Below are 26,087 nucleotides of genomic sequence, written 5' to 3' on the forward strand. Positions count from 1 at the left end.
GCAGTTTTTAGTACTGTGACAAGTTAAGGCATGAGAAAGTGATCTAACGATTAAAAACCTGCTGAATGTCACTTCCATGTCACAGTGACAAGAGAATCATCTCCTTTCTGCAGGTCCCCTGCTAAGGAATTTGTTTGGTGGGATCTGACAGTAGTTCAGATGAAGTGACTGTTCGTTACACTTAGGTGCTCATGCTCCCTCATGGCTATCGGCTGTTGCCTCACTACGTTTAGTGTTACCTGTGCTGTCTGAATTGTTGTAGCATTGTCATTGATTTCCAAGGTAACTGCATTTTTAGCTAGCCTTCCCAGGCATCAGAGCGGGTGGGGGTGGGGGTGAGAGAATTTGTGTATTAGAAAATAGATGTGATTATTCTGAGTTTGATACCCACAGTAGATTTAAGAAAAATTAAGTCCTTTTCTTAGCCGACGTCCGCTGTCACAATGGATGCTGAGCTTTCACAGGATGCCAGGCCTCAAAACTGGAAACATCTTGATTTTTTGAGGACTATACTTTAAGTGAAATCACATGCAGGGGATGGGGAAGCAGACAAAAAGTAAAAAGCTGCAAGGAAAATAATACAAAGCCTGCATAACTGGCATCTAGACAGTGAAGGAAAAAAAGTATTTTTAATGAGATTCAAGAGCGGGAAAAACGAAGCCATTATGTACCCAAGGGATGCAATTTTAGTGGGAATGGAAGATTTGAGTGGTAAAGGAGGACCAGTCGCCTCTGGGTTCTCCCTATTCCAGCAGCTTGGCTGTTGGCATCTCAATTTGAATTGTTGGGTGAGTAGAGTGTGTGTGTGTGTGTGTGTGTGTGTGTGTGTGTGTGTGTGTGCGTGTGCGTGTGTGTGTGTGTGCATGTGTACACACATGCTTTTCAGAGTTGACCATTCAACTAGTTGTATGATTTGCTTTTGTGTGTGCAGAAGCATGTGTTTTTTTTAAAATAAAGAAAATGGAACAGTCAATTCAAGCTGTGACCTTTGTATAATAGTTTGTGTTTTTTTTAAAATACAGTACAAGTAAGTTTGGGGGGGGGCAGAGGATTGCCTTGTCACTGACGGTTCTTATCATGATATAAGAGCTCCAAAACAATAGAAATAATGTTTTAAAATCACATGCAAAAGTTTTGGATGATTTAAAATATTGTTGGAAGGTGGGTTTTTTTTAAAAAAATATTTTCTCTTTTGAGTGTTGTCACAGAGAAGGGATGTTTCATAATGTTACAGCTGGTTGCATTTATTGAATTAAAAATGTTGAATGTAGCTTGTCAACAAAAGGAAGTGCCCACTTGCATGTTTGCGTGAATTTTTTTAATTTATTTTTTGCCAAGATGTAATACGTAATATGAACTTTTCCTGCATATGTTGAAGTGGAACATTACTTGTTTATTTCTTCTGTGCTTACTTCATAGTATTTAGATATTTCACGTACTTGCAGATTTCCTGCTTTCAAATCAATCTCTGGGTTCAGCTTGGCAAATACAATTATCAAGTTTAGTAAAGCAGCAGTCCTATACATGCTTTCTCCCAGGTATATGGGTATATGATTGCAGCCTCATTGATTTTAAGTGGAAAAGTTGTTATTTAAGCTTTGCAGAGCTAAGTGTGACTTAAATCATCTACGTTGCAATGTTTGTTTTGTATACCATTAATCCATGAATATTTTTGTTTAGATCTTTCCCTCTCTAATCTGTGCAGATTTATTACCACATGCTTTTCACATTTCTAATTATTAGTAGTATTTGTAAATCAATCTAACAGGCAGAAATGGGCAGTAACTTATTACATAATACTGTACTTATTTACATTCAAAATAAGTGTACTATGTGTGTTGCCTGTTATAACATTTTTTATATAAAATGAAATTAAATGTGTCTGAGAAACTAGAATTGTGTTTAAGAATTATTTTAAATCTATAAGACTGCTGAACATATTTTCTGATGCTGTACTAAAATATGTGCCATTGTGGTTTAGGCCTAATTATGGTTTGTCTTCTATTTTTGATGTCTTTCAAATCTGTTGAAGTGCTGGAATATATAATGCTCCTTTTAAAAGTTTTCTGTTATCACCCTAACTTGGGGGTTCATTAGTTGTGATGATAAAATCCTAAACATGATGACTGAGAAGTAAATCCCACAGTGAGGTTACTATATGACTAGCACTGCAGCTGTAATCACAGGATTTTACCCTTACAGTGCAATTCTATGCATAACTATTTAAAAATATGCCACATGGAGTTCAGTGAGACTTAACTCCCACATGAAAGTGCATAGAATTGAGACCCTCATCTCTCTCTCTCTCTCTCTCTCTCTCTCTCTCTCTCTCTCTCTCTCTCTCTCTGTGTGTGTGTGTGTGTGTGTGTGTGTTAAATCTTTTTGAAAGGTAGTTAATCATGATTTAATGTCTTTGCATGTGTGGGAGGGCTAATGTATTTTAAGAGACAGAGCATTGTACTGTATATAGCTTGATTATAATGTTTTGATTTATATATGATCTTAGGATGTTTAAATGCTGAATTTTAATTTTTTTATTACTTTTGTTAGTTCTGGAAAAAATTACTAACTTGAAGTAAACTTGAACCTGCTCTCTTTATCTAAATCTTATCTAAAATCTCAAATACTAATACCGTATACAGTACTATCTAAATCTTATCTAAAATCTTAAATACTAATACTGGCAGACTTCATATTATTTTGTAAGAAACCCCTGCCTCCATTAGGCTGGGTAGAGGGAATTATTACACTGTCTCACAGAATAAGGATGAACAGAGTTCATGTTCTACTGGCATATTACAATTGCTGAACGTTTTCTCAGAATCAAAAACTGAAGAATTTTAGTTACTCTAGTCAATCTAAAATACTGAAGATCTAAAACGTTAAGTAGAGAGTGACTTCTTCCCGTTTTCTAAAACACAACTGTCTGTTTTCTGTATGCCATTACTCTTCCAGTGCTTAGTTTCATTTACTTTTGTGATTAAATATCAGCTCTGTATGCATTTCTGCACATTTCTTTAAAGTATCACATTCATGATAAAAATTGTTCTGGCGTTTTGGACATTGTGTTCTTTAATTTGATCAGCATTAAAATTAATCAGATCTCTGTGTGTGATAACCTAAAAGCAAAATATTTGCATGTGTATGAAACAATATAAAGTTCCATGAAAACAATGCTTGCTGCGATATTTCCAGTGTTTGTGTGAAAATCCATGTAGCCATCCATTTTGCCTATCAGTTTATTCTATTAGATATGTACCTGAGAAACATAAATGGTTAGTCATTTTAACCAGTCTGCAATTATGTAAACGATGACTGAGTTTTGAATGTGGTTGTTCATTTCAAGTAATACAAAGTCCAAGTCCAATAACACAACCGTTATTTTACGTTGGTAATTACATTAGCATGAATTAAGAGGAGAAACTGTGTTCAATGAAATTAATCTGCCAATTTAAGGAAGATTTGAAACTAACTTCTGACCATCTTGCTTGATCATTTAGATACTTCTCTTAAAACCCTACCCATGGCACAGTATTTTAGATCTATCTTAATACTTAAAACATACACATTGATAATTGCTAATATGTTGTGGAGTTTATCATACAGTAGTATAAGCATGGATTATCCATTTGAAGCACTACTTTTTAAGCATCTTTGGTTTTTCTGCGTTGTTGTGCTAGTGGAGCTGTGTGCAGTTCTGTTTTTCCTAAGCAGGTAGTGATTACTCATTATTTCAGTGACAGCCCAATCCTAACTGCATTTTCTTGCAACTTCTTTTCCGGTACTGTATTTTTGGCTAGGATTTTAACCTTTGTTTTTTGTTATGCAATTAAGTGAAACTGTCTTACTATCTCAAAAGTTGATTTTATGTATCTTTCTTTGGGGATGAATTTATAAAATGTCAACTGGAAGTGGATATGAGGATGTTGGATCTAAGCAACCTTTTCCCTGAAGCATTTTACAGCAAAAAGCTGACATTATTTAGTTCACTTTAGGGCCACTTTAGTTAACTGTTGGAAAACTGGCTGACTTTTGCTAAAGCGGGTAGGCCCTAACAGTCTTACAGCTAGGAAGCAGGCACCAAATTTTGCAGTTTTTCAGAAGGGGAAACTGAAGGGGATGTAGATGTATGTGGGTCGCCCCTTCTTTAAGGCATGTATAGTGGTGGAAGGGTGAGTGGGGTTTTTTTGTTTTGTTTTGTTTTGTTAAACTCTGACTAGGGAGTATTGTCCCTAGGCATGGTTGTCAATGCTCCTGTCATCATTTGTGTGAAGGAAGAAAATGAGCCCCATTTTAGGATAGGGAGCTATGGTTATCAATGGAAGCCTTGTCTTCAGTCACAATAGGGAGAGAGCTTAGGGCAAGACCTTAGGCAGAAATGAGCTACATTAAACTTTGAAAGAGTCCGGAGCACTGTATCAATGATAATGGGCTAAGGGAGATACAGGAAAAAGTTAAGTCAGGTGTGAAAGCATTCTTTTTGTCAAGAAATTGCATGTTGGGTAGGTAAACAGAATAATCTTTAAGAACCTAATTCCTTAAAGGAAATAAATGCCTTTCAGAAGTTTGCAAAGAGTTTGTTTTATTAATGGGCTCTTTAGTATATCAGTTTTGTATGGGATAGATTTTTGAACTATTATTAATATTATATTCCAATGAACTATGGACTTTTAAAATGTATATTCTTCATATCGCAAACATGACTGAGAACTTACTATGGCTGCAGGCACAAAACAGGATAGTTAACATATTTCTTTTTTTAAAAAAAAAATTAAAATCAACAGAACCGTAGAGTTTCTTTTGTGAAAATCATAATAATCTATGATGTCCCAAAAGATATCCATGCTCTGTGTGGCTGATGTTCTATAACAATAAACAAGCCTTTTCAATTATGGAATTTGTCTTAAAAGAAGACGCATCTGGAAATCTGTATTTGCAGGTATAGTGCTTTTTTCCAGATGCTTGAATAAAGTCCAGATCTTCTGAAGAATGTTCTTGGATGAACAAATCTTTCTGAAATGAACCCAAAAATTATAACAAAGATAAATGAGATTAGATCATATGCCTGCCAGTCTTGAGAATGAAAGTCAGTGAATCTTTCTAATCATAGGCATATTATCTTCTACTAATACTTTATGGATTGCCATCACTATAGCACGGAATTTTAATAAAAGCAACTACTAAATACTTCCTTAACAGTATGTATCATTGCTGACATGCTTTGCTTGTGCTCGGAGCTGCCTCTGGAAGAGCATACAATCGTGCTGTCATACAACCTCCCAAAGAGAAACAAAAAAGAACTTTAAAACTCACTTTGTGTGTTTGGTTTTGATGTATTAAGTTTATCAACAAAGCGTTAAGATTCCAGTCCATTTTGTATTCTACAGATAGAGGGTCTTAAAGATGAGGGCATGGTGAGGGTGGAGGAACAGGAGGAGCATTTTTTTGGTATGCATTGTTTTCGCAGGTTGAGAGGTGAATTATGAATGGTTTCTTTTGATTTACTCCTTCGTCTCAGGCCTGTGTGGCTTCAACTCTTGTACAAGACGGAGATGAGTTTTTCAAATTTTAAACCTGTCATAATCCATATGGAAGTGGGGTGATGAGGATATTGCTGGTTCCAGACTCATGAACTGTGGCCCGGACCTGCTTTGTTCTTACTCACTGCTCTACTTGGAGCCAGTGTGGTGTTGTGGACAGAGATATGGACTAGGAAATCTCATTTATATTCCTGCTTGGCCAAGGAGGGGTGACAATGATAAAGCCATTCCCTAAATGTTTCACGTACCTATAAAATCTTAACAGGGTTGCCATAAGTCAGATGTCACTTGTTAACATAGTTTTTCTGGGCATTTGCTTGTTTGCTTGAAGTACATGTGGTCAGTGAAGTTATTTTTGTAGTGTGTGAGCTAGCAGAGTATTTTGGGAGGAAATTTGACATCTAAACAGAATGCTAACGTAGGGCGGCATTCCCTTCCTTTTGACCCCCAGCCAGCCCCCATCTGCTCCAAAAGTTCCCCCAGAGTAGATGTTGAGGTTGTGCAGAAGGGATGCAAGGGAGGAAATCATTCTCCTTTCCTTTCCATAGATGGAAGCTGTCCGGCAAGAGGGGTCTGTAATATAATCCAGGAGGGGGGATTACTGTTTTTGGGAGAAGTAGTACAAGGAATCTACTGAACGTGCAGCTGTGGTTTCGAATACAAGTTCAGTTTTAAAAAAGGAAGTCCCATCTATGCTTTATGTTATCTCTGTTTATACATGTGCTAAACCATCCCTAATTCTGGTTTGGTAATTTTATTGTGGATTCCATGAGTGTTATTTAATCTGCTTAGCTTCAGGCATATACAATCAAGAAAAAACAACAATGAATTTTCCCAGTTGTTTGTATTTTGATTTTTTTCCCAGTCAAGAACACTAATTACCAAGTTAAAACAAAAGGGATGCATTATTTCCTTATTCATCATTTTCCATTTTAGACTATTTAGCAGAGTAACATGCGAAGAAAAAGAATTACTGTGGTATCCATTAAAGACATTTTTAAAAAATCAAGTTTCCAAAGTTCTCCGAGGATAACCATTATAAAATAAGCATGAACAAGAACAAAATATATTCTAAAGAACAATCATATATAGGCTAAGATAGTGTAATAGTCCTTTTAATCTGATTATTGTAATTTACCTTTTATAGCCACTGGATAGTGTTAAGAAACCGTTCTTTTTCATCAATCAAGCCTCCAGTTTGCTTCAAAAAGAGAAGCAAATAGAGGATTAATTTTCTTCTCATCATTCACATTGTTAACAGTCTCTTCCATGTTTACTCCAAAAGCTTATTTAATACAATTCCATAACGCTACTTCTAAAACCAACCTTTTTTCTTACACAACTAGAAGTACTTCCAAAATGGTTTGTTTTTTTCCTCCTGCCCATTGTTCGGAAGAGGAAGGAACTTTAAACTGAAGGTAGATTCCTATCCTCAAACCTTCCTTCTGCACTGGCTATGCCTTACTTTGCCTCCTCCTTAGAAAAGGAACAAAACCAAACTGCAGCCGGAGAACAGAACTGTGGCTTTTTATTTTTCTTATGTATTTGCATCTATATAGAGCTTTAGATATGATAATGTATAGATTGTAATGTTTTTTTTTCCAAATTTTTGTTTAGCCTCATGCTACCTTTATTTTGTTTTTCTAACCCTGTGCTCATCACAAAAGTTGCATGAACTCTAGTTAGAAATCTTATAATTGACTTCAGATATAGTGGAGAAAAGGGGAAGGGAGGGCAGGCAGGCAGCATATGAAGAACTAATGAGAATTTGGCATGAGAAGGAAGTAGACCATAGAGAAAGATTCAGAAGAAGTAAGGCTAGGGAGGTTACCTTTACTGCAGCTGTGGAAGTGGAAGAACAACCTGCAAGAACAAATTCCCTCAATGACCATATCAGATGAGGCTGCTCCAGGCAATGTATACTTCACAGCAGCAAGAGAGTGAAAGGGAAGCAGAGGGGTCCTTTTCTCTGCATGGTTATTACAAGTCTGATCATAACTTAGAAACTCAGCTATGAAAATACATCTACCTGAAATTCTCATTGTTTGATTAACTGTGGTTCTTAACCTTGGGTTACTCAGGTGTTTTTGGACTGCAACTCCCAGAAGCCTTCACCACCAGCTGTGCTGGCTGGGGTTTCTGGGAGTTGCAGTTCAAAAGCATGTGAGTAATCCAAGGTTAAGAACCACTGGATTAACTGGCAGAAAAGACAGTGTGCCCAATCCTGAACTCTTATGTTGCTGGAAGAGTAAGAACCAGGCTGTGAACTACATACACTCTCATAAAAGCCGTAGTTTCTTGGCAGTTGCTTGAATGAAACAGAATTATTTTCTTATGTAAAGTGTTTCAAAATGAATCTCCAAAGTACTCTTGGTAGAATGTTCCTTGTCAAACATTTTAGCTGGTCATGTTCCATTATTTCTTATGATTATTTATGGAATCCTAGCCTGTGGACTGGAAACCTGGTAGCAGCATCTGAAAATTCCATGTAGTGCCAAGGCGATGCTTTGCTTGATGGCTCTTACGGTACAGTTTAAAATCTATGGATTGGTGTGACTCTTTAAACTAGGGGAGGCATCTCATTCCAAAATGAGCCTCCCTCTGTTCAGAGCACAGGTCTCCTTACACTAGAAGCATGTCACATTTCTGAAGATGGGGGTAAAGGTGAAGAAAACACAAAAGAATGGGCTAGCGTATATTCTTTATTTATAGTAACCAAGTATTTTGAAAAGGATGAACTAATACTGGAAATGAAGATGTTCAGTTCTAGTGTGTTTTTTGTTTTGTTAGAATTTAGCATTTATGAGTATGAACATACAATAAAATCTTAGCTTATTAAAAACAAAATACTATGAAAAAAACATGACAAAAATGGTCATTTGGTCTTGCTGACTTCATAAGATAGTTGTCTTTATTCCCATTTTGCAGATGGGAAAAACTGAAGAGAGCATATTTTTCCAAGATTACATTTAATATAATCCTACACGTGTTTAGGGTTTACCCTTATAGTGAACTCCAGTATATATGTTTTAGAAAGTATGTGTCACTTCCAAGTAAGTGCTCATAGATAGGTAGTGAGTGATTGTGTTGTAATTGTAACCTCATTTTAACCAGGTCTGCTTTTGTTTCTGTTAGTTAAAAAAAACCACAAAAAAATTCCAAAACAAATGAACCAAAGCTAAGAATTTTAATACATGACTGAAGTTAATCAAAGCAGATTGTGAAACACATATTTTTCTTCTTCTTAAAGAAACAGTAGATAGTCTAGTTTCATATAGTCTGCTGAAAGTGTTCAGACCACCACTATCCTTTGGAATTGCTATTGGTATCAAAACAGAAGTTAATAGCAAAGACTCTTGACAGCTCCTGGACTGAGGTGGCGCTCATGGACACAACTGCACGGTTCCATGGCTCTTTTAGTGTAATGCCTTTTACTTGATGTTAATGCAAATTGTTCCTTACTTAAAGTAATAAAAGGAGATGAAGACACATTTGAAAATGAAAGTTGACTCTAATCCATTCGTCATCTAATACTAGCCTCTTTATCTTTGCTGCTACCTAATCTGGTTAAATGTCCCTGTTGTAGGATTTTAGTGTAAATCCTCTATGGGGAATAGGGTTCTTTCTCTCTGTCTCTCCCCCCCCCCCCCCAGCCTCCCTCCTACTTGCAATTGGATTACTTGCAATAAAATGTCTCAGCAGTTTGGTTCATTCAGCTTAATTTTTCTTGGTGAACTTGTGAGAGAGTACTATACCATCAAGGCTTTACAGAATGATAAGCTGCAGCAGGTATTCCCCCCCCCCTTTTAATTTGCATTATTTCTTTTGTGTGTGTGTGTGTTGTGAATAAATAATAGCCTTCCATTTTGCTTAAAAGAGAAATATAATGGAAACATTGATATTCACATATTTTCATTACAAATATCTGCTTCAGATGTCCCCCAGCCCCATCATTTGACTGTTCATCAGAAGTTGCGAATTAGTGTGCTGTGACAAACTGAAAATTGCACCACAATGCTATACATACTTATTCAGGAGTACATCTCAATAGGGCTTAACTTCCTGGTAGGACTGCAATCTGAGACTGTGCTATAAAGCACTGCAGTCCCAACCAGGTATTTTATGCTACTTTTTTCTGCTTTGAGGTTATATTTGAATTGCCAGAAGACTATCTTTCATTCTATTAAATATTCGTCCTTCAATCATTAGGGAGCCAAGTTGTTACAGAGTATAGTAGATGGATACTTGGTTTTGCCTTGTTCATGTCAGATAATAATATAACTTTTGAACTGCTAACACATGTGTCTCACTTGTGGTCTGATCTGTGTGTCCTGAGATGAACTCTGCAATACACATGTCTGGTTTTGGGCGAGAGCTGTGCGTCAGCAGTTTGGATGCTATATTATTGGCAGCTGAGTGTAACTGAAAGCGATCCTTCTGTCTTATCCTTCTGATAACATTCAACAATCCATTGCTCCCTTAGGCTGCCTTAGTTCATGATGCTGAAAGCCTTCAGAATTCCACATCACAAGCATCATGCATTAAACAAGCATATTTTAAAAATGTGCACTTACCACAAAGCTGCTCCTCTTCCCATATTGTCACTAGGTGCCCATGGTGGGTGGGCATCTAATGACAACAAGCTAGGTGACTTTTGAGTGTATCAACAGTGGTTACTACTAGGAGATTAAAAGGCTGCATTTTACAAGTCAAAGGTTGCAGTCTGAAAGGTGATCCTTTGATTGACTTTCAGTGGTTTATATATCAATAAAATGAGAAGTAGGGCATTAATGGAAACTGTGATTCTTAATCTTCACTATCAGTAGAAGGGTGAAGTTATCAGCTGAAGCTATTCTGATGCATGGTCATATTGTGTTTGAAAATCTGTAGCCAGTTATATAGTGTTGGGGTTGAAGGTGGTATGGGCTTCTTAAACTGTGCCCTTAACATTTGTACTTGAGTAGCATTCTTAATGTAGCATTGTTCCCATGCACTCTTCATTTTCTCTTTTCACAGTCTAACAAAGTCCCAGTTGTGCAGCACCCACACCATGTACATCCTCTTACGCCGCTTATTACGTACAGCAATGAGCACTTCACACCAGGAAATCCTCCTCCACACTTACCAGCTGATGTAGATCCAAAAACAGGTAGGTTGAAAGGGTTATTGTGAAGTAAAGGGATTTTGCTTTGGGAATAGATGTTTTCTGAAATAATATACTAAGGAAACATGGGTGGGAGGAATATTAGCTTAGGGGAAAATATAATAGAAATATGGTTTTTCAAAGAACAAAAAACCCCATGTTGGTTATAATTTTCTATGTAATTGTCTGCATAATTGTCCTCAGGATGTAAGCCCTATCATTTAGGCCTCAATTTCATTTTAGCGATAACAAGTAAATAGAGATAACTACAGTGTGTACCATTTTTAACATTTATGTTTGGGTGGGATACATTGACAAAAACCAGAAAAGTCCCCATTATTACATTCTTTCCTTAAAACAACATATAATACTGTGCAAGTCCTCTCTGTTCCAAAGAGCTGCTGTTTGATGAATTGTATCTAATTAAAGACCGAAAGCATGGTAGAGGGCTGTTCAAAGAAAATGATGCTTCCATTATAGGGCTAAGTGGGGCAATGTGCTCCTATCAAATTTGTATGTGTGTGTTAATTTGAGATAAACACTAAATTTTCAGTCTCATTTCTTGGTGCTTGATTTTTAGATAGTTATGATAACTGAGAATTCTCTTATATTATCTAACCCTGCTCCTGGGTAAAATAAAGCTTGTCCCAACCTTACTGTACAGTAGCTTTCCATAATTATCTGCTCTTTATAAGAGCCAAAATCCGCTGTGCACTTCTAAAACTACTTGGCATAAGCTTGTTGACTTTACTTGTACTATTTTTATGTGGTTTACTATTTGCAGAAAAAATGATATCCATAAACTTTAATCCAACATTGAGTGAACTCCCACATTCACATTGTGCCTGTGTGGGCATTTGTAATTTTTATCACCTCTAGTATATTCATGGATTTTAAGAGTACAATCTAATTGTGGTTATTGTGGACAAACAATACTCTTAAACCCTACTCAGATATATTAGTGTTAAAGGACTAGCCTTGATTTATTTTGTGAACTTATCTTGGTAATTTATCTTGTTAGTCTTTTTTCCTAGAAAACGTAATAGCATCAGTCTTTGTTCTTCTAATTGCCTAGAGACTTCTGATAGCTTTTTTTGGTTTTGTTGTTTTGGTTAGTCCAAATTCCTGCAAGTTAATTAAAAAGTAAATTTGGTGAGTACATGCCAGAGCTTGTGAAAGAACTGCCACAGTTGTGATTTACATGTTTAGATAACATACACAAGCTCAATCTATGAATGAATGAACTGGCACATCAGTTATGTTTTTTCCACATGACACTATGTTTGTTGTTTTTTTTATCGCTAACTTTGCATAAGCTTAAAAGGAACCTCATCCATCCATCTGAATATTGCAAGTACATGGCAGCATAGCTTGACACCTATTTAAATAATGGTAGTACAGGGAATTGTTGCTAAATGGCTGCTTTAAAACATATGATTAGTGTCTGTAGACTGTTTGCTTTTCTTCCATGAACACTCTTTCAAGTGTGCAAATAGTCCACTGTATGGTTAAATCCCAGTTAATCTGTTTGGTTTTTGTAATTGAGAAAAAGCTGCATTTGCCTGAAAATATCACACAGGAAGATTTAATTTAGAGATTAAAAGCCTCGTCCAATGAATTTTTTTTAAAGTCAGTTGTCAATACGGTCCCCCTTAATTTTAATTCTGGTTTTAATATATTGTCAAGACTTTAATTCCTTTGAGAACTCAACCCTGTGAAATTTACTCACCTGTGGAAGTTTAACAATGTAAGTATTGTAAGCTATCAATTTATAAACTATTTAACTGTTGACAACATCAGAGCTCCTCTTGGGGCAGTTAAATAGTTTCACAAAGCTAAGGTTAAATGGAACATTCTTTTATTCCAGACTGACAGTGTAACAATTATTAATTATACATCATTTAATGAATACTATTCTCTGATTTTTATCTTATATTGGTCATTATTTAGAAGGCAACCAGTGTGGTGTAGTGGATAGAGTGATGAGCTAGAATTCTGAAGATCAGGGTTCAAATCCCTGCTCAATCATGGAAACTCACTTGGGGAGTGGAACTCGTGAAACCACTCCTTAAATAACTCACTTACCTCTAAGTGGTTCCAATGAAGGCACATAATTAACATTACTTAGAGCAGTCATGTCTGAAGTGACCATGTAAAAATTGTCGGGTTTAAAGATGATAAGCAGAATGTATAATTTGGAAATTCATATGTGCTCATCAAGAGCTAAGATTGGTTGCAGATGTCTGGTGACTATTCTCAGCAGCAAAATTGTTTGTTCTTCCCTGACTAGGGGATTATTAGAAACTGCCTCATCTACAATGAAACCAAATTCATAAATATGTTCCAATAAGTACTTTATTCTTTTGAAAACCTAATAATCCCCCTTTTCCAGCCTTGATTAAGAGATAGAAAGAGTATTGGGATTCATACAGTTGCCTTCCCTGGTGCTCTTTTCTCATATGTCCTGTGCTGTATATACTTCAGCCATTGTTAAGGATCAAGGTTCCTTTTTCCTACATAGACATAAGCATGGGGGGGGGAGACCTAAACTACTCTGGGATTTTAAATTGGTCTGGGGATTTTATTTTAGGAAATAAACAGACTTCAATCTTCACTTTGGTCCAAATCCATATCAGCCACCTGTCCACATACTTATAATTTGAACAGGAAAGAAAGAACAATTCAAATGAATGTAAGCTTTTTCATATACATACTGTATAGGGGGAAACAAATTGGAAGCACAGTGGAGTTTAAACACCCAATGTTTGAATTATGATAGCGTTAATCATGGCTAAGTTTAGTTCAAACATAAATCTTAAGAGATATTTAAAGCCATCAGGAAAGGTTAGGTAAGGTAAGGTTATTGAAAATGAGAAAGCAGTAAGCAATTCTGGGGGTATCCCAGCCTCTTAAATTTAGTTAAAGAACAAAAACATTTCATCTGCCCAAATCTTTTGTCACCTTAGATACCCTTTTAATGTGGGTTAATGTCATTTTCTAACACTGTCTTGTTAATATGAATGTTTTCTAAGATTTTAACTAGAGATTATAAAAAGGGCAGAGCAATCTTGAGTGTATCTAGGGATGTCGAGAATGATGAATCCAAAACTATCCGAAGCCATGTGTAGTCAGGCCAAAAGCAGGGGATGGGACAGTCATTTTATATTTTTTACTATGCCCAATGGGTCCTGTCAGAAGGGAACACAACACCTTTGCATCCAAATGGATCCAAAGCCCATTCCACACTACTGGTGGCAGAATGAATAGCTGGAGGCTACTGCCTGATTTGGCACAGTAGGGGTTCTGCCATGGTATAGCCCCCCCCCCCCCCAGATCTTAAGACAGTGTGTTGGTGCTTCTCTGCCAGTATCTACCAACACACTATCTTGAGCCCTGCTTGCTGTTTTGGCCTTTTCTTCATCATTAGTACACTTAGATTTGCCACTCTGTTTTAGCACCTTGGGGGTGAAATCCGTTATTTTATTATTTTGGAAAGAAACAGAGTTCAGAAAGAATCTTTTAAAATGACTAAAATGTTTAAAGGCTTTAAATGTGTATTAAATGAAGATGTGCCTATCTTCTCTCACCTTAGACATAGTTGTTCTTTATTTTATTGTTGAAGACACTGTATATATCAGAACACCATCTTCTTTGTCACTGTCAAAGTGTTGCTCCACTCCAAAACAAAATTGGAACAACCGTGGCTTATGTAAGCTTCAAATGGGAACCTCTTGGAAGTAGGAAGACATTGCAGCCATAAAATGCTTTATTTTAAAAAGCGCCTCTGAATTGACCTGAAGGTGGCCGCACAAGGAGACGACACACACGATGGTACAAAATGAAAGTAGGGTGGGAGCTTCCATCCTTTTAAGACTTTAGGAGAACAAAGTCCTGCATGGTCTTTGACTGTGGGAAGGAAAACAGATCAAATGTCCTTCTATAGCTGAGTCTCATTTGCTTACTGTACTAAGTAGGCCGCTCTGGGGAGGATAGGTGAAGGCAGTAGGCCATGTGTTGAGAATAGGAAGTAGAGTTATAAAAGGCAAAAAGAGTTACACTTATGGTGTAGAAATTTGTATGACTTCCTTTTTCCTTTCCTTTTTTCCTTTATATTACTTCTTTTCCTGCCCTGACCCAATTTTATCATGCTTCCTTTTCCTCTTCCTTAGGAATTCCACGGCCTCCGCACCCTCCAGATATATCTCCTTATTATCCACTATCACCGGGCACTGTAGGGCAAATCCCCCATCCGCTAGGATGGTTAGTACCACAGTAAGGAGTTCCATTTTTTTAACTTTTATTTTTTATTTTTCATTTCTGTATATACATGTATGCGCTTGTACGTGCATGTGTGTATGTTGGTGTGTGCAATATGTGACTATAAATAAGGGCTGTGTTTGTATATTAAGTATAATGATTTCCTTTACCTGAGATGTATATTTTAAGGTAATTATGTTTATAGCTGCCAGTTTATTATATGGGCAAAATCAATAATTTGCTTAATAAAGATTAAATAAACACAATAATGGGTCAGGGAGTGTTAAATAAGTGGAGGTATAACTTCATTTGTTCTAACTTCTGATGACCTCTAATTTTCAAGCATCACCCCAAGAAATTAGAAGGGGAAGGGATGACATGTTCCTGGATGGCTAATATTGACTTTGCTAATTTTTGTTTATGATGTGCTTCTAGGGTTGGTGGTATTCCAATCAGAAATGCATTTGCATCATTGCACTATCATTTCCTGCTCATAGGGCTTGGGATAATATTTCATTATCCAATTCTTTATAGGTTGTTACATGATTTTAAACATTGGGAAGAGATCTAAATGAGCAGGTGAAGCCTTATAGAGAAAACCAGAGTTAATTTTAAAAATGTATGACAACACTTAGAAGAATAACAAAGTATTTAGTCAACATTTTTCCTTCTTGCAACATAACTAATGATAAAACTTTAAGTGATGTAGGTCTGAAGTATTATAAGAGACAATGAATGCTACTTAAGTGATCATCTAAAATGGCACTGCATTCTTGAAAAGATCTAGATAGGGAGGGAAACAGCTTTCATTCACCATGTGTATTCAGAGTTGTGTACTGGAATCAGAAGTTCAGGTTATTTCTATATGCCTGATACTCAGAAGAATAGTTACAGCAACACAACAAGATTTGCACAGCATTTAAGAAGAGAACCAACCCTACTGGTCAGAATGAATAGGCCTGCAATACCACAATAATTTGTATTTTTAAGTGTTAGTTTGAGTTGGTCTCTTCTCTTTCTCACATTTTTATGACTTCTTTGAATTGTCCCTTTTTTCCTTCTGTTTCGCTGTGTTACTCATAAGTTTGATTTGAAATGATATTCTGTGATGCATAAATCATTTTGTAGGGCAGATACTGTCAAAATTCCAATCATTCATGAATTCTAAAATAGGAAGAATGCTGGAAAAGGTGCAGTGTGGTGAAGTTCACTGCAGTACTGTAAACAGATCAAATAAATATGGCATGGTTTGAACCTATGGCCTTTCTTAAATGGCAACTTGGGTACAACTGTTTCCTTTTATTAACTAATTATGCCTGGTCCTGTGGGACAACCATAGGCGGTTTGTACGCTGAGGAAATGTTGGACTACCTCACCTGTACTCAGACCATGAAGTGTGCTGCCTGAGAATGATGGGATGCTGTTCAATTTTAGACATGTTAGGGAAAATTCATGCTTAAGCAGGAAAAAAAGATTGAAATTTAATATGGCTACTCTTCAGACTTCTCTGTAACAGCTATCCCATCAGATACTGCAGTGGCACTTACTATATTATTAGAAGATTTTTTTACAATGTCTTGCCTTTCCATTGGCTGTCTTGGTGTCATCCATGAACATGTGCAGCTTCTACAAAATTAAAACCACTTGGATGTTTCTGTAACATTTTAACAGCAATCATTTTTTTCCCTTTTGTCTGCTGTAAAGTTCTATTGTTCTTTTTAACTAGCTTTAAAAGATTCATCGTTCAACTGGCATTCATTTTGACCAGTCTAACCTCAGCAAACATAGGATAGATTCTGTACAGAGATGGACACTGCACTATATTTAGTGGAGTACCTCTCAAAACATCAACACATCTCAAATAAAATCTTACTATCTAGTTCATACATTTGAAGGACAGATAAAAAGGACTAGCCACTGCCACCACAGACAAACCTCAATCAGAAAAAGTTGTGTAGCTTTCATGAGGATGCTGTTTTGCATGTTGCTGTATTTTTTAATTATTGTAATGAGGTATGATTGTCTATTGGTTACCCACAATACTTCTTGGGGACTCTCCCCCGGTAACTCTTGTCAACACTTGTTAATCTGACAAAAGGCTACAAATTAAGCGCTGTTAATTTAATGTTTTCTCACCGAGATCTAAATACCGAAAGAGGCCCAAAGCGCAACTGAAGTCCTTTGATTCACTGTACTTTATTTTGGTATAAATTTACATTCATTATTGTTTTCCTTTGGATGTGTAGCCCTCAATTAGTGTGATGGCTCCATTAAAGCAAGCAAGACTTCGCCTTTAATTATTACAACAAAACACCTAGTTTCAGCTTGGGGAGAGGGTCTCTATTGACATAAGCAGAGGTTATAAAATTTAATTAGCCATTCGTATCAGATTTATGGCATTCAAATTGTTCTGTGTTTCTTTCCTTTGATCTGTGCTGTACAATCCCCAAGATTTTTGTTCTGATCAAATGAGAATAAAGCTTACTGTGCAGAGAGGAAATTTTTTTAAAATGCAAAAAATACACACCCCTGTTGTTGTTTTACTCATTTTGTCCCCCATCTTTCTAGGCAAGGTCAACCAGTCTATCCAATCACAACCGGGGGATTCCGACATCCCTACCCAACTGCTCTGACTGTCAATGCTTCCATGTCAAGGTAAGCAGAAAGTATCTAAGTTCAGAATCAAGGGTGTGTGTTAGTTGTGTTTATTATTCTTTGTAGAGCAATGGAACCTTGCTAGAATATTGCTAGAATATGCTTTGATAGGTAGTTATGCAGTAACCTTGCTTGGAGTGGGACGGACTTCCTCTCTACTATTTCTAGTACCAAAACCCTGAGGCTTTATCCTGTTCATCACTCACAGTAATAAAGCCCTGTAAGTCAACTGTTGAACTACAGTGTTCAGGGAGTTTATTTTTTAATTGCTGAGTAACTGGGGGAAAGCATCATAATAACTCTCTGAAATACAGCAGGCAAGAGTTTATGTTCTTCCATATCTTGCCTTCTCTATGGCTCTCAAGCAAGTCAGGCTTTTCTATGAAGAACTGAGGCTATAGTCTTTCATTATGCAAGCAGAATTAGAAGGAGAGGGTGTCACAATTTCTCTGCATTCCCCAGGTTAAAACATTTTTAGTTAACATAAAAAGACCCACCTGATCTTCCAAAGATTTAAAAGTATATATTTGCTCTCTCTGTGTCCCAACCTCCAATTAATTCCGTCTAATTTTCTAAGGGTTGCTAGTTTTATTTACAAACTGCTTGGCAGCACTATGTTTAAGTAATCACTAATTGCTCCTAATGATAGTTTTATTCTCTGTTCATCTGATTTTCAGTCTAGTTAATTAAATCGGTGGAGGTTTAGACTTTCCTGATGGGCTGAAACAGCTAATCCATTTTGATGATGGCACATAATTAAATTAGCATGCATTACATAGCAAGGTTCCACATTCCCCCTTGTCTCCCCCCTCACTGCACCTTCCAGGCCCTGCAGTTTATACATAAAGGTTAGATTACAGAGGAGGGAAGCTTGGGAGATGCAAAAGGTTTGCAGAAGCCAAAGGGAAATTTCTTGGCTTATAGATACCTCTCATAAAGTTGCAAAATTAGATAGCAAAATAAATAAAAATTGCCCGTTTACATACAGTCATACCAGATTCCCTCACATTAACCTTAAAAAATGTTGCACATATGTAGGAAAGGCAGACTGATTGAGAAAAGACATTTAAATTGAATGAGATATTTTTAATTATTATTGTAAGACTCTTCTGTTTATTTGTTTAGAAGAGGCAGGAATGAGAGTAATAAAGGGTAGATATGAGTTATATTCCTCAGATATGCCTGTATGAAAGGAATATAGTTAAAAAGGGTATACAGCAAATTAAATACATTATTGTGATAATGGGACGACAGAAGTACAAGTCTATTATACTTACAGCAGTTATAGGAATTGTATGCCTTTTGCCCTGTTCTAGCACATCCTTTGATATTCATTCTATTCAGCAGCAGGGCCAGGACTTCTCAGAATTAAGTGATGGGTCATTATACTTTAAACACCATGGAGAAGCCTAGATTGGCAATTAAACAGCACTTGCTGACACTCGCTTGTGCCACTCTGTGACCCCCTTTAGATTGAGATGTTGGAGCTCGGGGCCCTCAGCCTGCTAAATTGGTAGCAGGCACTTCTCCTGACGAGGGCTGGCTCTGAAATCTGCCGGCTTCAAAGGGAGCAAGATCATGTATAAACCATAATGTGGGTGCACCGTGGCTAAAAAAAAAAAAAAAAAGAGGGGGGGAGGGGGGAAAAGGCAGGGATAGATGAAATGTTACAAGTGCAAGGGGAAAATGAGAGAATAATGACAAATCTAATGCAACTTAAAGCAGAATCGTTGCACAGAAAAATGCATCCCACTGCTTGTGCATAAAATCAAGGCAGGCAGATGACATCCAGTTAACAGAATCATGTCAACAGTGAAGTAAAGTGAGAGTGAGTAAGAGAGAAGCCCCTGAGACAGCCAGGAACAAAAAATTAGTTGTCCTTAACAAGTTACGGCTCATCATTATATTCTGGCTTGGAGCCATAAAAGCAGACAGGGGTATCTAATGAGCTGCTTAGAATTTTTAGGGTGTTTATTGCAAGTCATATAATACAGGTCTACCAAAAGGAAATTCTTAGTCAAAAAGGCATGTTTATATGTGTGTCTCCTTTATACAGTATACTGTGCTGTACAAACCACACACACACACACAAACCATACGTATCTTTAAAAACAACAACACAACTCTTTGTGTCCATAGAGAGACATGCACTAGCATACAGAAGAAACATGTTTAATATTCAAAAAACATTTAAATATGTGACTTTGTTTGTCCCATATTTACACACTTCTATTTTATTTCACTTTTTAGTTCTAAGGTGAAATTTTCAACAGCATGTATAATGTGATTCAACAGTTTTTGCTGACATGCATTTTCTTCAAGTGATAAATGCATGCACATGTAATTGAACATATATGACACAATTGCCTTCAGAGGCTGATGCTTTTCTTTTGACATGCAGAAGTGCAAGATATGTAACTTTTGTTATCATGCCCTGTTGTATCAAATAATATAGGATGGATGATAAATATTTAAGAAATGTTCTCATCTGGATGTAAATACTAAGTAGTTTGTGGTTTTTCTCCAGCCCCTTCTCTCTCTCAGTCTCCCACATACACACATATACAGTTTCCCAAGGTTTTTCCTTTTAAAATTGTGTCATTGGGAAATCAGCTCATGTTTTGTCACTTCTATACTACTGAACCCAAAAGCTTTATCTGTCTTTTCTGTGCCTTGCCATGCCCCAAAGCTTCAGCAAACTGAATAACTACTTCTTTTTTACAGTTGAATACAAAACTAAACTCTGCAATAGCAGCTATATTAATTGTTACAGCCAAGTATCCTGTGAGGTGAAAGTAAATCCAAAAATATGAAAGCTTGTGAAGCTGTATCTGATAAGTAAGGGCCTACCTTATCAGATACAGGAAGTGGTTCACTGTTCCACCTCTTCACAAAACAGAAAATACTATCTGTGCTTACTTCATTCCTACTGTTGGAATGCCCCTGAACTTTACCGTGCCTCTGATTCTAGCCATTTGGTGGAATTGAAATCCCATTAAAAGGAATGTAATAACTTAGCTTTCCCCACATCATTTGTTATGTTCATTTATTACTGCCTTCTTGCCAAATTTCCATGTTACTTTGCAACAAGTTTGTACAGTGGTGCCTCGCTTAGCGATTGCCTCATTTAACGATGTATTCGCTTAGCGATGAGGTTTTAGGAGCGATCTTGCGCTCCATTTAGCGATGTTTCCAATGGGGGAATTTCGCATAGCGATGTTCGGGATCTTGCTTCGCTTAGCGATGACAGTTTAGGTCCCCCTGTTTTGCTTAGCGATGTTTTTGACAGCTCCGTTTTCGCTATTTTTAAAAGGTGTTAAATTGTTTAAAAAGGATTTAGAGTGCTTGAAATCGTTAGTGCACTTAATAAACTCTTTGTTAACCAAATTTGGCTTCGTTCTGACTCTTTGAATTTTTGGTGATTTTTTTTTCTCCCCCATTGAAATGCATTGAAAAGGTTTCAATGCATTCCAATGGGGGAACCGCGTTTCGCTTAGCAATGTTTCCTATGGCGATTTTCGCTTAAGGACGGCAATCTGTTCCCATTGGAACGGATTATCCTGTTTTCAATGCATCTCTATGGGAAAACGCATTTCGCTTAGCAATGTTTTCCCATAGCGATGTTTTTTCCGGAACCAATTAAAATCGTTAAGCGAGGCATCACTGTATATGGTAGCTTGTGTAGTCAAGACCTTCTCGTCATTGAATATTTTGCGTGAATAATATTCCAGGGGTAAATACGTTAGTTGTCATATGATCTCTGTGATGTGGGAATTTTCCATTTTGTTTCACAGAGAGGAGGTTTCTTTATACAAACCATAAAAATATGATAAAGGTGCCTCATGCTTTGCTACACCAAAACAATGTAAAATTGGTTCTGACAATGACATTTCAACAGTGCAGGAATTCATTAGCAAACACAGCACATCCTTGAGATAATAGTACACTGTGTTTCTCATTTTCCTTCTCCTCCTCTCACCACAAAATCAGAATAAAGTCAGTGCAATATTTTCTTCTGTTTCTATTGCTCCTGTTTGAGAGGGCTGAGTTATGAATTTGCTACCACTTATTTTGCTTCATATTAACTTACATCCACAATAAGAGTTTTCAACCTTATACTGAAAGCAAAAATACCTTCTTGCTTACTATTTTGTTTATTAATCTTTTAAAATGCTGAGCAGACAGCACATAATGTGCTCTAGATAAAAATGTTTTCTAGATTTCTTGTTGTCTTTGGATTTTGGCTTTTCACCTGTGCCCTACTGACTTTTGGCACTCTCCTGATAACTAGCAATTTTGCCATTTTTGCCTAAATATATCTATTAAGGAAACCATTTGAATGTAGACTAACCAGATTAAACTAGCTTCAGAATAAGAACAAGGTAACAGACTGTCACCTCAAAGGATGAGTTTGGTAGCACTGAGTGGAGTCCCTTTCCCCTTCCATCCTCCTTTCTCCAGCTGTCCTGTCTAATTCTTATTGCTCTCCATCCCATTTGCTCTCACATTTGTCCCAGATTGTGAACATGGAGAGGGAGGGACAAAATGAAGTGATATGGCATATCTGTATGAATGCTGGTACAAGCTTTGAAGGGTTTGATGCCTCTGTGAGCTGTGATAAGGAGTCACCTGGAGATTCAGAAAACATTATATGTTACCAGAACCATCTGTCCTTGTGTTTGTTGTGCTGCATCAGTGAGACAATGAGATGGAAGTGAAGAGTTTTTCAAAAAATGAACTGGACAAGCAGCATTTTGTTGGCAAGCAACAAAAACATATGGTGTTCTACATTTTCCACAATATTTCAGGTGTTTTCTGGGCCTTCACAACTCTTGGCCCTACCTGTTTTCAAAAAGAAGGGTATATTTTTGCCTGCCCTAGTAGCATCAACACTCTCCCTCCCCTTTAGGTCTGCCAAATAGTGTTAATTTATTCAGTAGAGAGTAAAGATACATCTGCAGTGGTCTAATAATTGAGCAGGGTATGTCATCTCTGAGTTCTTTGATTAGTTATTCTATAATAACACAAAAATAAATAAATTAAGGAACTTGCTTCTATAAGGATGTCTGGGGAATTTTTACAATGCAGAAAGGGAAAGTAATGGCTTGCCTCTTTGTCCCGTATGTCTTCATTGCAGCCCTTTCCCCTTGTATATTGCTCCTCCTTTACCAGGGTTATAGAGTAGGACTATATGAATGAGGTACCATCAATAACTGTTTTGTTTCTTTTTGAGTGGTCCTGTCTTCAATGCCGCATTTCTGTTATGCCTGGTCTTTTCATGTTTGAGGTCCAAATGTGGAGAGAAAAGACATAATTGTGATGGAGATGATCAGATATCATACAGTGGTGCCTCGCTTAACAACATTAATTCCTTCCAGCGAAATCGCTGTAGAGCGAAAATGTCGTAAAGCGAAAATAAAAAACCCATTGAAACGCATTACAACCTGGTTAATGCGTTCCAGTGGGCTAAAAACTCACTATCCAGTGAAGATCCTCCATACGGCGGCCATTTTCGGTGCCTGTATAGCGAGGAATCTGCCCATAAGCACAGTGGGGAGCCATTTTGAGCACCCGGTGGCCATTTTGAAAACCCAATGATCAGCTGTTTTGATCATCGTAATGCGAATAATCGGTTCCCAAAGCACGGAGCCAATCTTCGCAAAGAGAAAAAAAACATTTAAAACAAAACATCATTGTGAAGCGGATTCGTCATAATGCGGGGTAATCGTTAAGCAGGGCACAACTGTACTTTATCTGTTTGTCTAGTCATTGTTTATACATCCAACCCATACCCTGAAGACATATTGTAGGGTATGGGTTCAAGGGGAGGAATCTAAATTTCCTTATGCTGTATTTAAAGAAGCTACAATTAATAAGGTAACAAATTGCACACAAATATTTGTACCATTAACATTTTATCTGCCTGTTAATACGCATCAATGAAATAGCCACCATTTAACCCTCAGATTGAATTGAAGTTCAGATCAAAAGTTCAAATCTCCAGACTGGTTTCCTATAATTTGCTGTGACTAGGCTGTGTGTTAAGCAAAATGTGCTGAAATTTGATTGGGTTTCCATCCAAATCCATGAGCTAAATTGTTAATTTTGAAAATATTTTTAGAGGTCATCTTTTAGCAGTGATAATGAATGAGTGATTAATTTAACAGTAGCAGAATCATAATTTTAAAACTGTCACTACTTGTTACCGACAGGTTTTGTATGCTTATGTAGATTTTGTGTACTTATTAAATGGCATTTATTATATGTGTGTACACACCCCTCCCCATTCATTCATTTTTATTCTGACGATTTACACAGCTTTCTCTCCTCTAGGTTCCCTCCACACATGGTCCCTCCACATCATAGTTTACATACAACTGGGATCCCTCATCCAGCCATAGTCACCCCAACAGTCAAACAGGAATCTTCCCAGAATGATGTTGGCTCACTCCACAGCTCGTAAGTAGTTGGGCTTTCCCCAAAAACTTTCTTTATCAACTTCAGTACAATATTTTGTTTACAATTTTCACTTCTAGTTTCATGGTAGGAGGGGTAGAATATAGAAAGCTGCCTTACACAGAGTCAATCCATCTGTACAGGCATTAAGTTCAGTATTTATACTGACTATCAGTGGCTCTCCAGCAATTCAGACACAAATCTTCCCAAGTCCTACTGAGGAACTAGTAAGGGTTGAATCTAGGACTCAAGTTCAAAGTAAGAGCCTTTTTTTACAGATTTACAGCCCTTTCCCTTTAAAACAAGTAATTTAGGCCTGCTTCTAGCAGCATGTGTGCTATGATCCTGGCCTCTTTAACTCATATGAGCCTCAGATTTGATGTGCACAAAATAATGTCACAGGAATTTTAACAAATCCCACACCATTTGCGAAAATAATAATAGAGACTGTTTCCTCCATTTAGAGAGTACCTATGTATTTACAAATAGAGCTCAAAATATCTGAGAAACGTGCATATTTTTTTATAAGCCATGATACTGAACAGAAATGTTTATACTTGATGTACTGTGGAACGCCTTATCTATGTGTTTCTGATGGCTTCCTGATAATGTTCATTCTCTGAATCAAGTTACATTGTTTCTTGATCTGTTCTGGAGTGGGAAAAGAAATGGTAAAAGCATGTTAAGAAGGCAGTTGCTCAACAACAAAAAATAGGACAAAAGTAGCTTTCGCTCTGTTGTGACTTCATGGAAATATTGCTGACTTTGAAACTAAATTCACTTCTAAGTCCTAATTGGAGTAGACACATTGAGAATGAAATCCTGTTGACTTATGTGATTGATTGTGAGGACAATCTTGCAAGTGATGTGAGCTGATTTCCTGGCTGCCCATTGTGCTCTGGGACCTCTTCCGGATGTACAATGGATCTTGCTCCTGGGGGCATGATGGGCATCCCAGAAAAAGTGAAAGCACTTTCACAAATGCTGTTAATTACGCATTCAGAAGACTTCTGTTATTTTTTGGTCACTGGGATTTGCATAAGTGTTGTCTTTTTAAAATCCCATTGTCTGTGCTAGTTGGGACTCATGAATGGAGGGGAATGGCTTCAGAAATCTGAAAACTGGTGTATAACAAAGAAAGTTAGTAGAAATTGGTTTACACTCTGTAGAGCTGAGAAAATGGCATGTGTTATTGTGGACTAAGACGAATATGACTATTATATGGCCAGTGCAAAAATGAATGATGTAAGGGGATTGCAACATCAACAGTGCTGTGTAGCTAGATCATTGAAGTAATACTATCAGTGTATTAGCAACTGCCTGCCATTTCTCTCTCTCTTCCCCCCCCCCCATTATCTATATAGCTCCAATGAAAATAGGCATTTCTTTCTAACCTAAGAATCAACTCCCCTGTAGTGTGTGTGTGCGTGCGCGTGCACTCAAAGCTACACAACGCCCCATCCATTCACTTTGCATCCCACATGCGTGGGAATTTTTCTTCAGTTATTAGTTTATTTTAAGATATGCTATATTTAAAATATCTTTTAAAATGTTCAAACTGGCCATAAGCCTTTGGAAATCTGGGAAAGTAATAAAATAGATAAATAAATCTCCTCCTCTCCCAATATTCTGTAGTATACAAAAATCAAATAGTGGATTTCTTTGGAAGCTTATTGAAGCAGTATTTTCTAAATAAAATAATTGTATGGCATCAAATAAGTTCTGACTTAAGATGATGTTTTTCATGCTTTTCTAGATATAGACCACTCGGAAGTATACAGAAATTGTTTACCATTCCCTTTTTCTTAGGGGCATCCTGTGACTGTTAGCTTGGCCAAGGCCACATAGGCTGGCTTCTCTGGCATGCACAGTAGGGAATTGAACTTGCAACCTCCAGCTCTGCCTCCTGATAGTTCCACAACTTGTTGAGCTATCCAGCCAACTGGTCCTGTCTAGCTAACTTTAATAATACCTTGGGCAACCAGGAAATAAACTTTTCTCATGTACATGCATACTAGGATGATGATATCATTTAC

At 37.1% G+C, this 26,087-nt stretch overlaps 1 protein-coding gene across 50 annotated transcripts in view; it reads left to right on the forward strand.

The window, feature by feature from the left end:
- TCF7L2 (transcription factor 7 like 2) overlaps positions 1-26,087 on the forward strand; it is a 228,131-nt gene that overhangs the window by 181,559 nt on the left and 20,485 nt on the right. For 27 of the 50 annotated variants that reach the window (XR_013543150.1, XR_013543154.1, XR_013543151.1 and 24 more), the window contains exons 5-8: positions 10,557-10,689; positions 14,853-14,955; positions 17,509-17,595; positions 23,914-24,054. Coding sequence is in view for 45 of the 50 variants with exons in the window: in XM_020779888.3 (XP_020635547.1) it covers positions 10,557-10,689; positions 14,853-14,955; positions 17,509-17,595; positions 23,914-24,054 (464 nt within the window). In the remaining 5 variants the exon portion in view is untranslated. The remainder of the gene's footprint in view (positions 1-10,556; positions 10,690-14,852; positions 14,956-17,508; positions 17,596-23,913; positions 24,055-26,087) is intronic. The other 23 variants (XR_013543152.1, XR_013543153.1, XM_078389547.1 and 20 more) reach the window with 1 other exon arrangement.

The sequence above is a fragment of the Pogona vitticeps genome, chromosome 3 (assembly GCF_051106095.1).
Source record: "Pogona vitticeps strain Pit_001003342236 chromosome 3, PviZW2.1, whole genome shotgun sequence".
Classification (NCBI taxonomy): domain Eukaryota; kingdom Metazoa; phylum Chordata; class Lepidosauria; order Squamata; family Agamidae; genus Pogona; species Pogona vitticeps.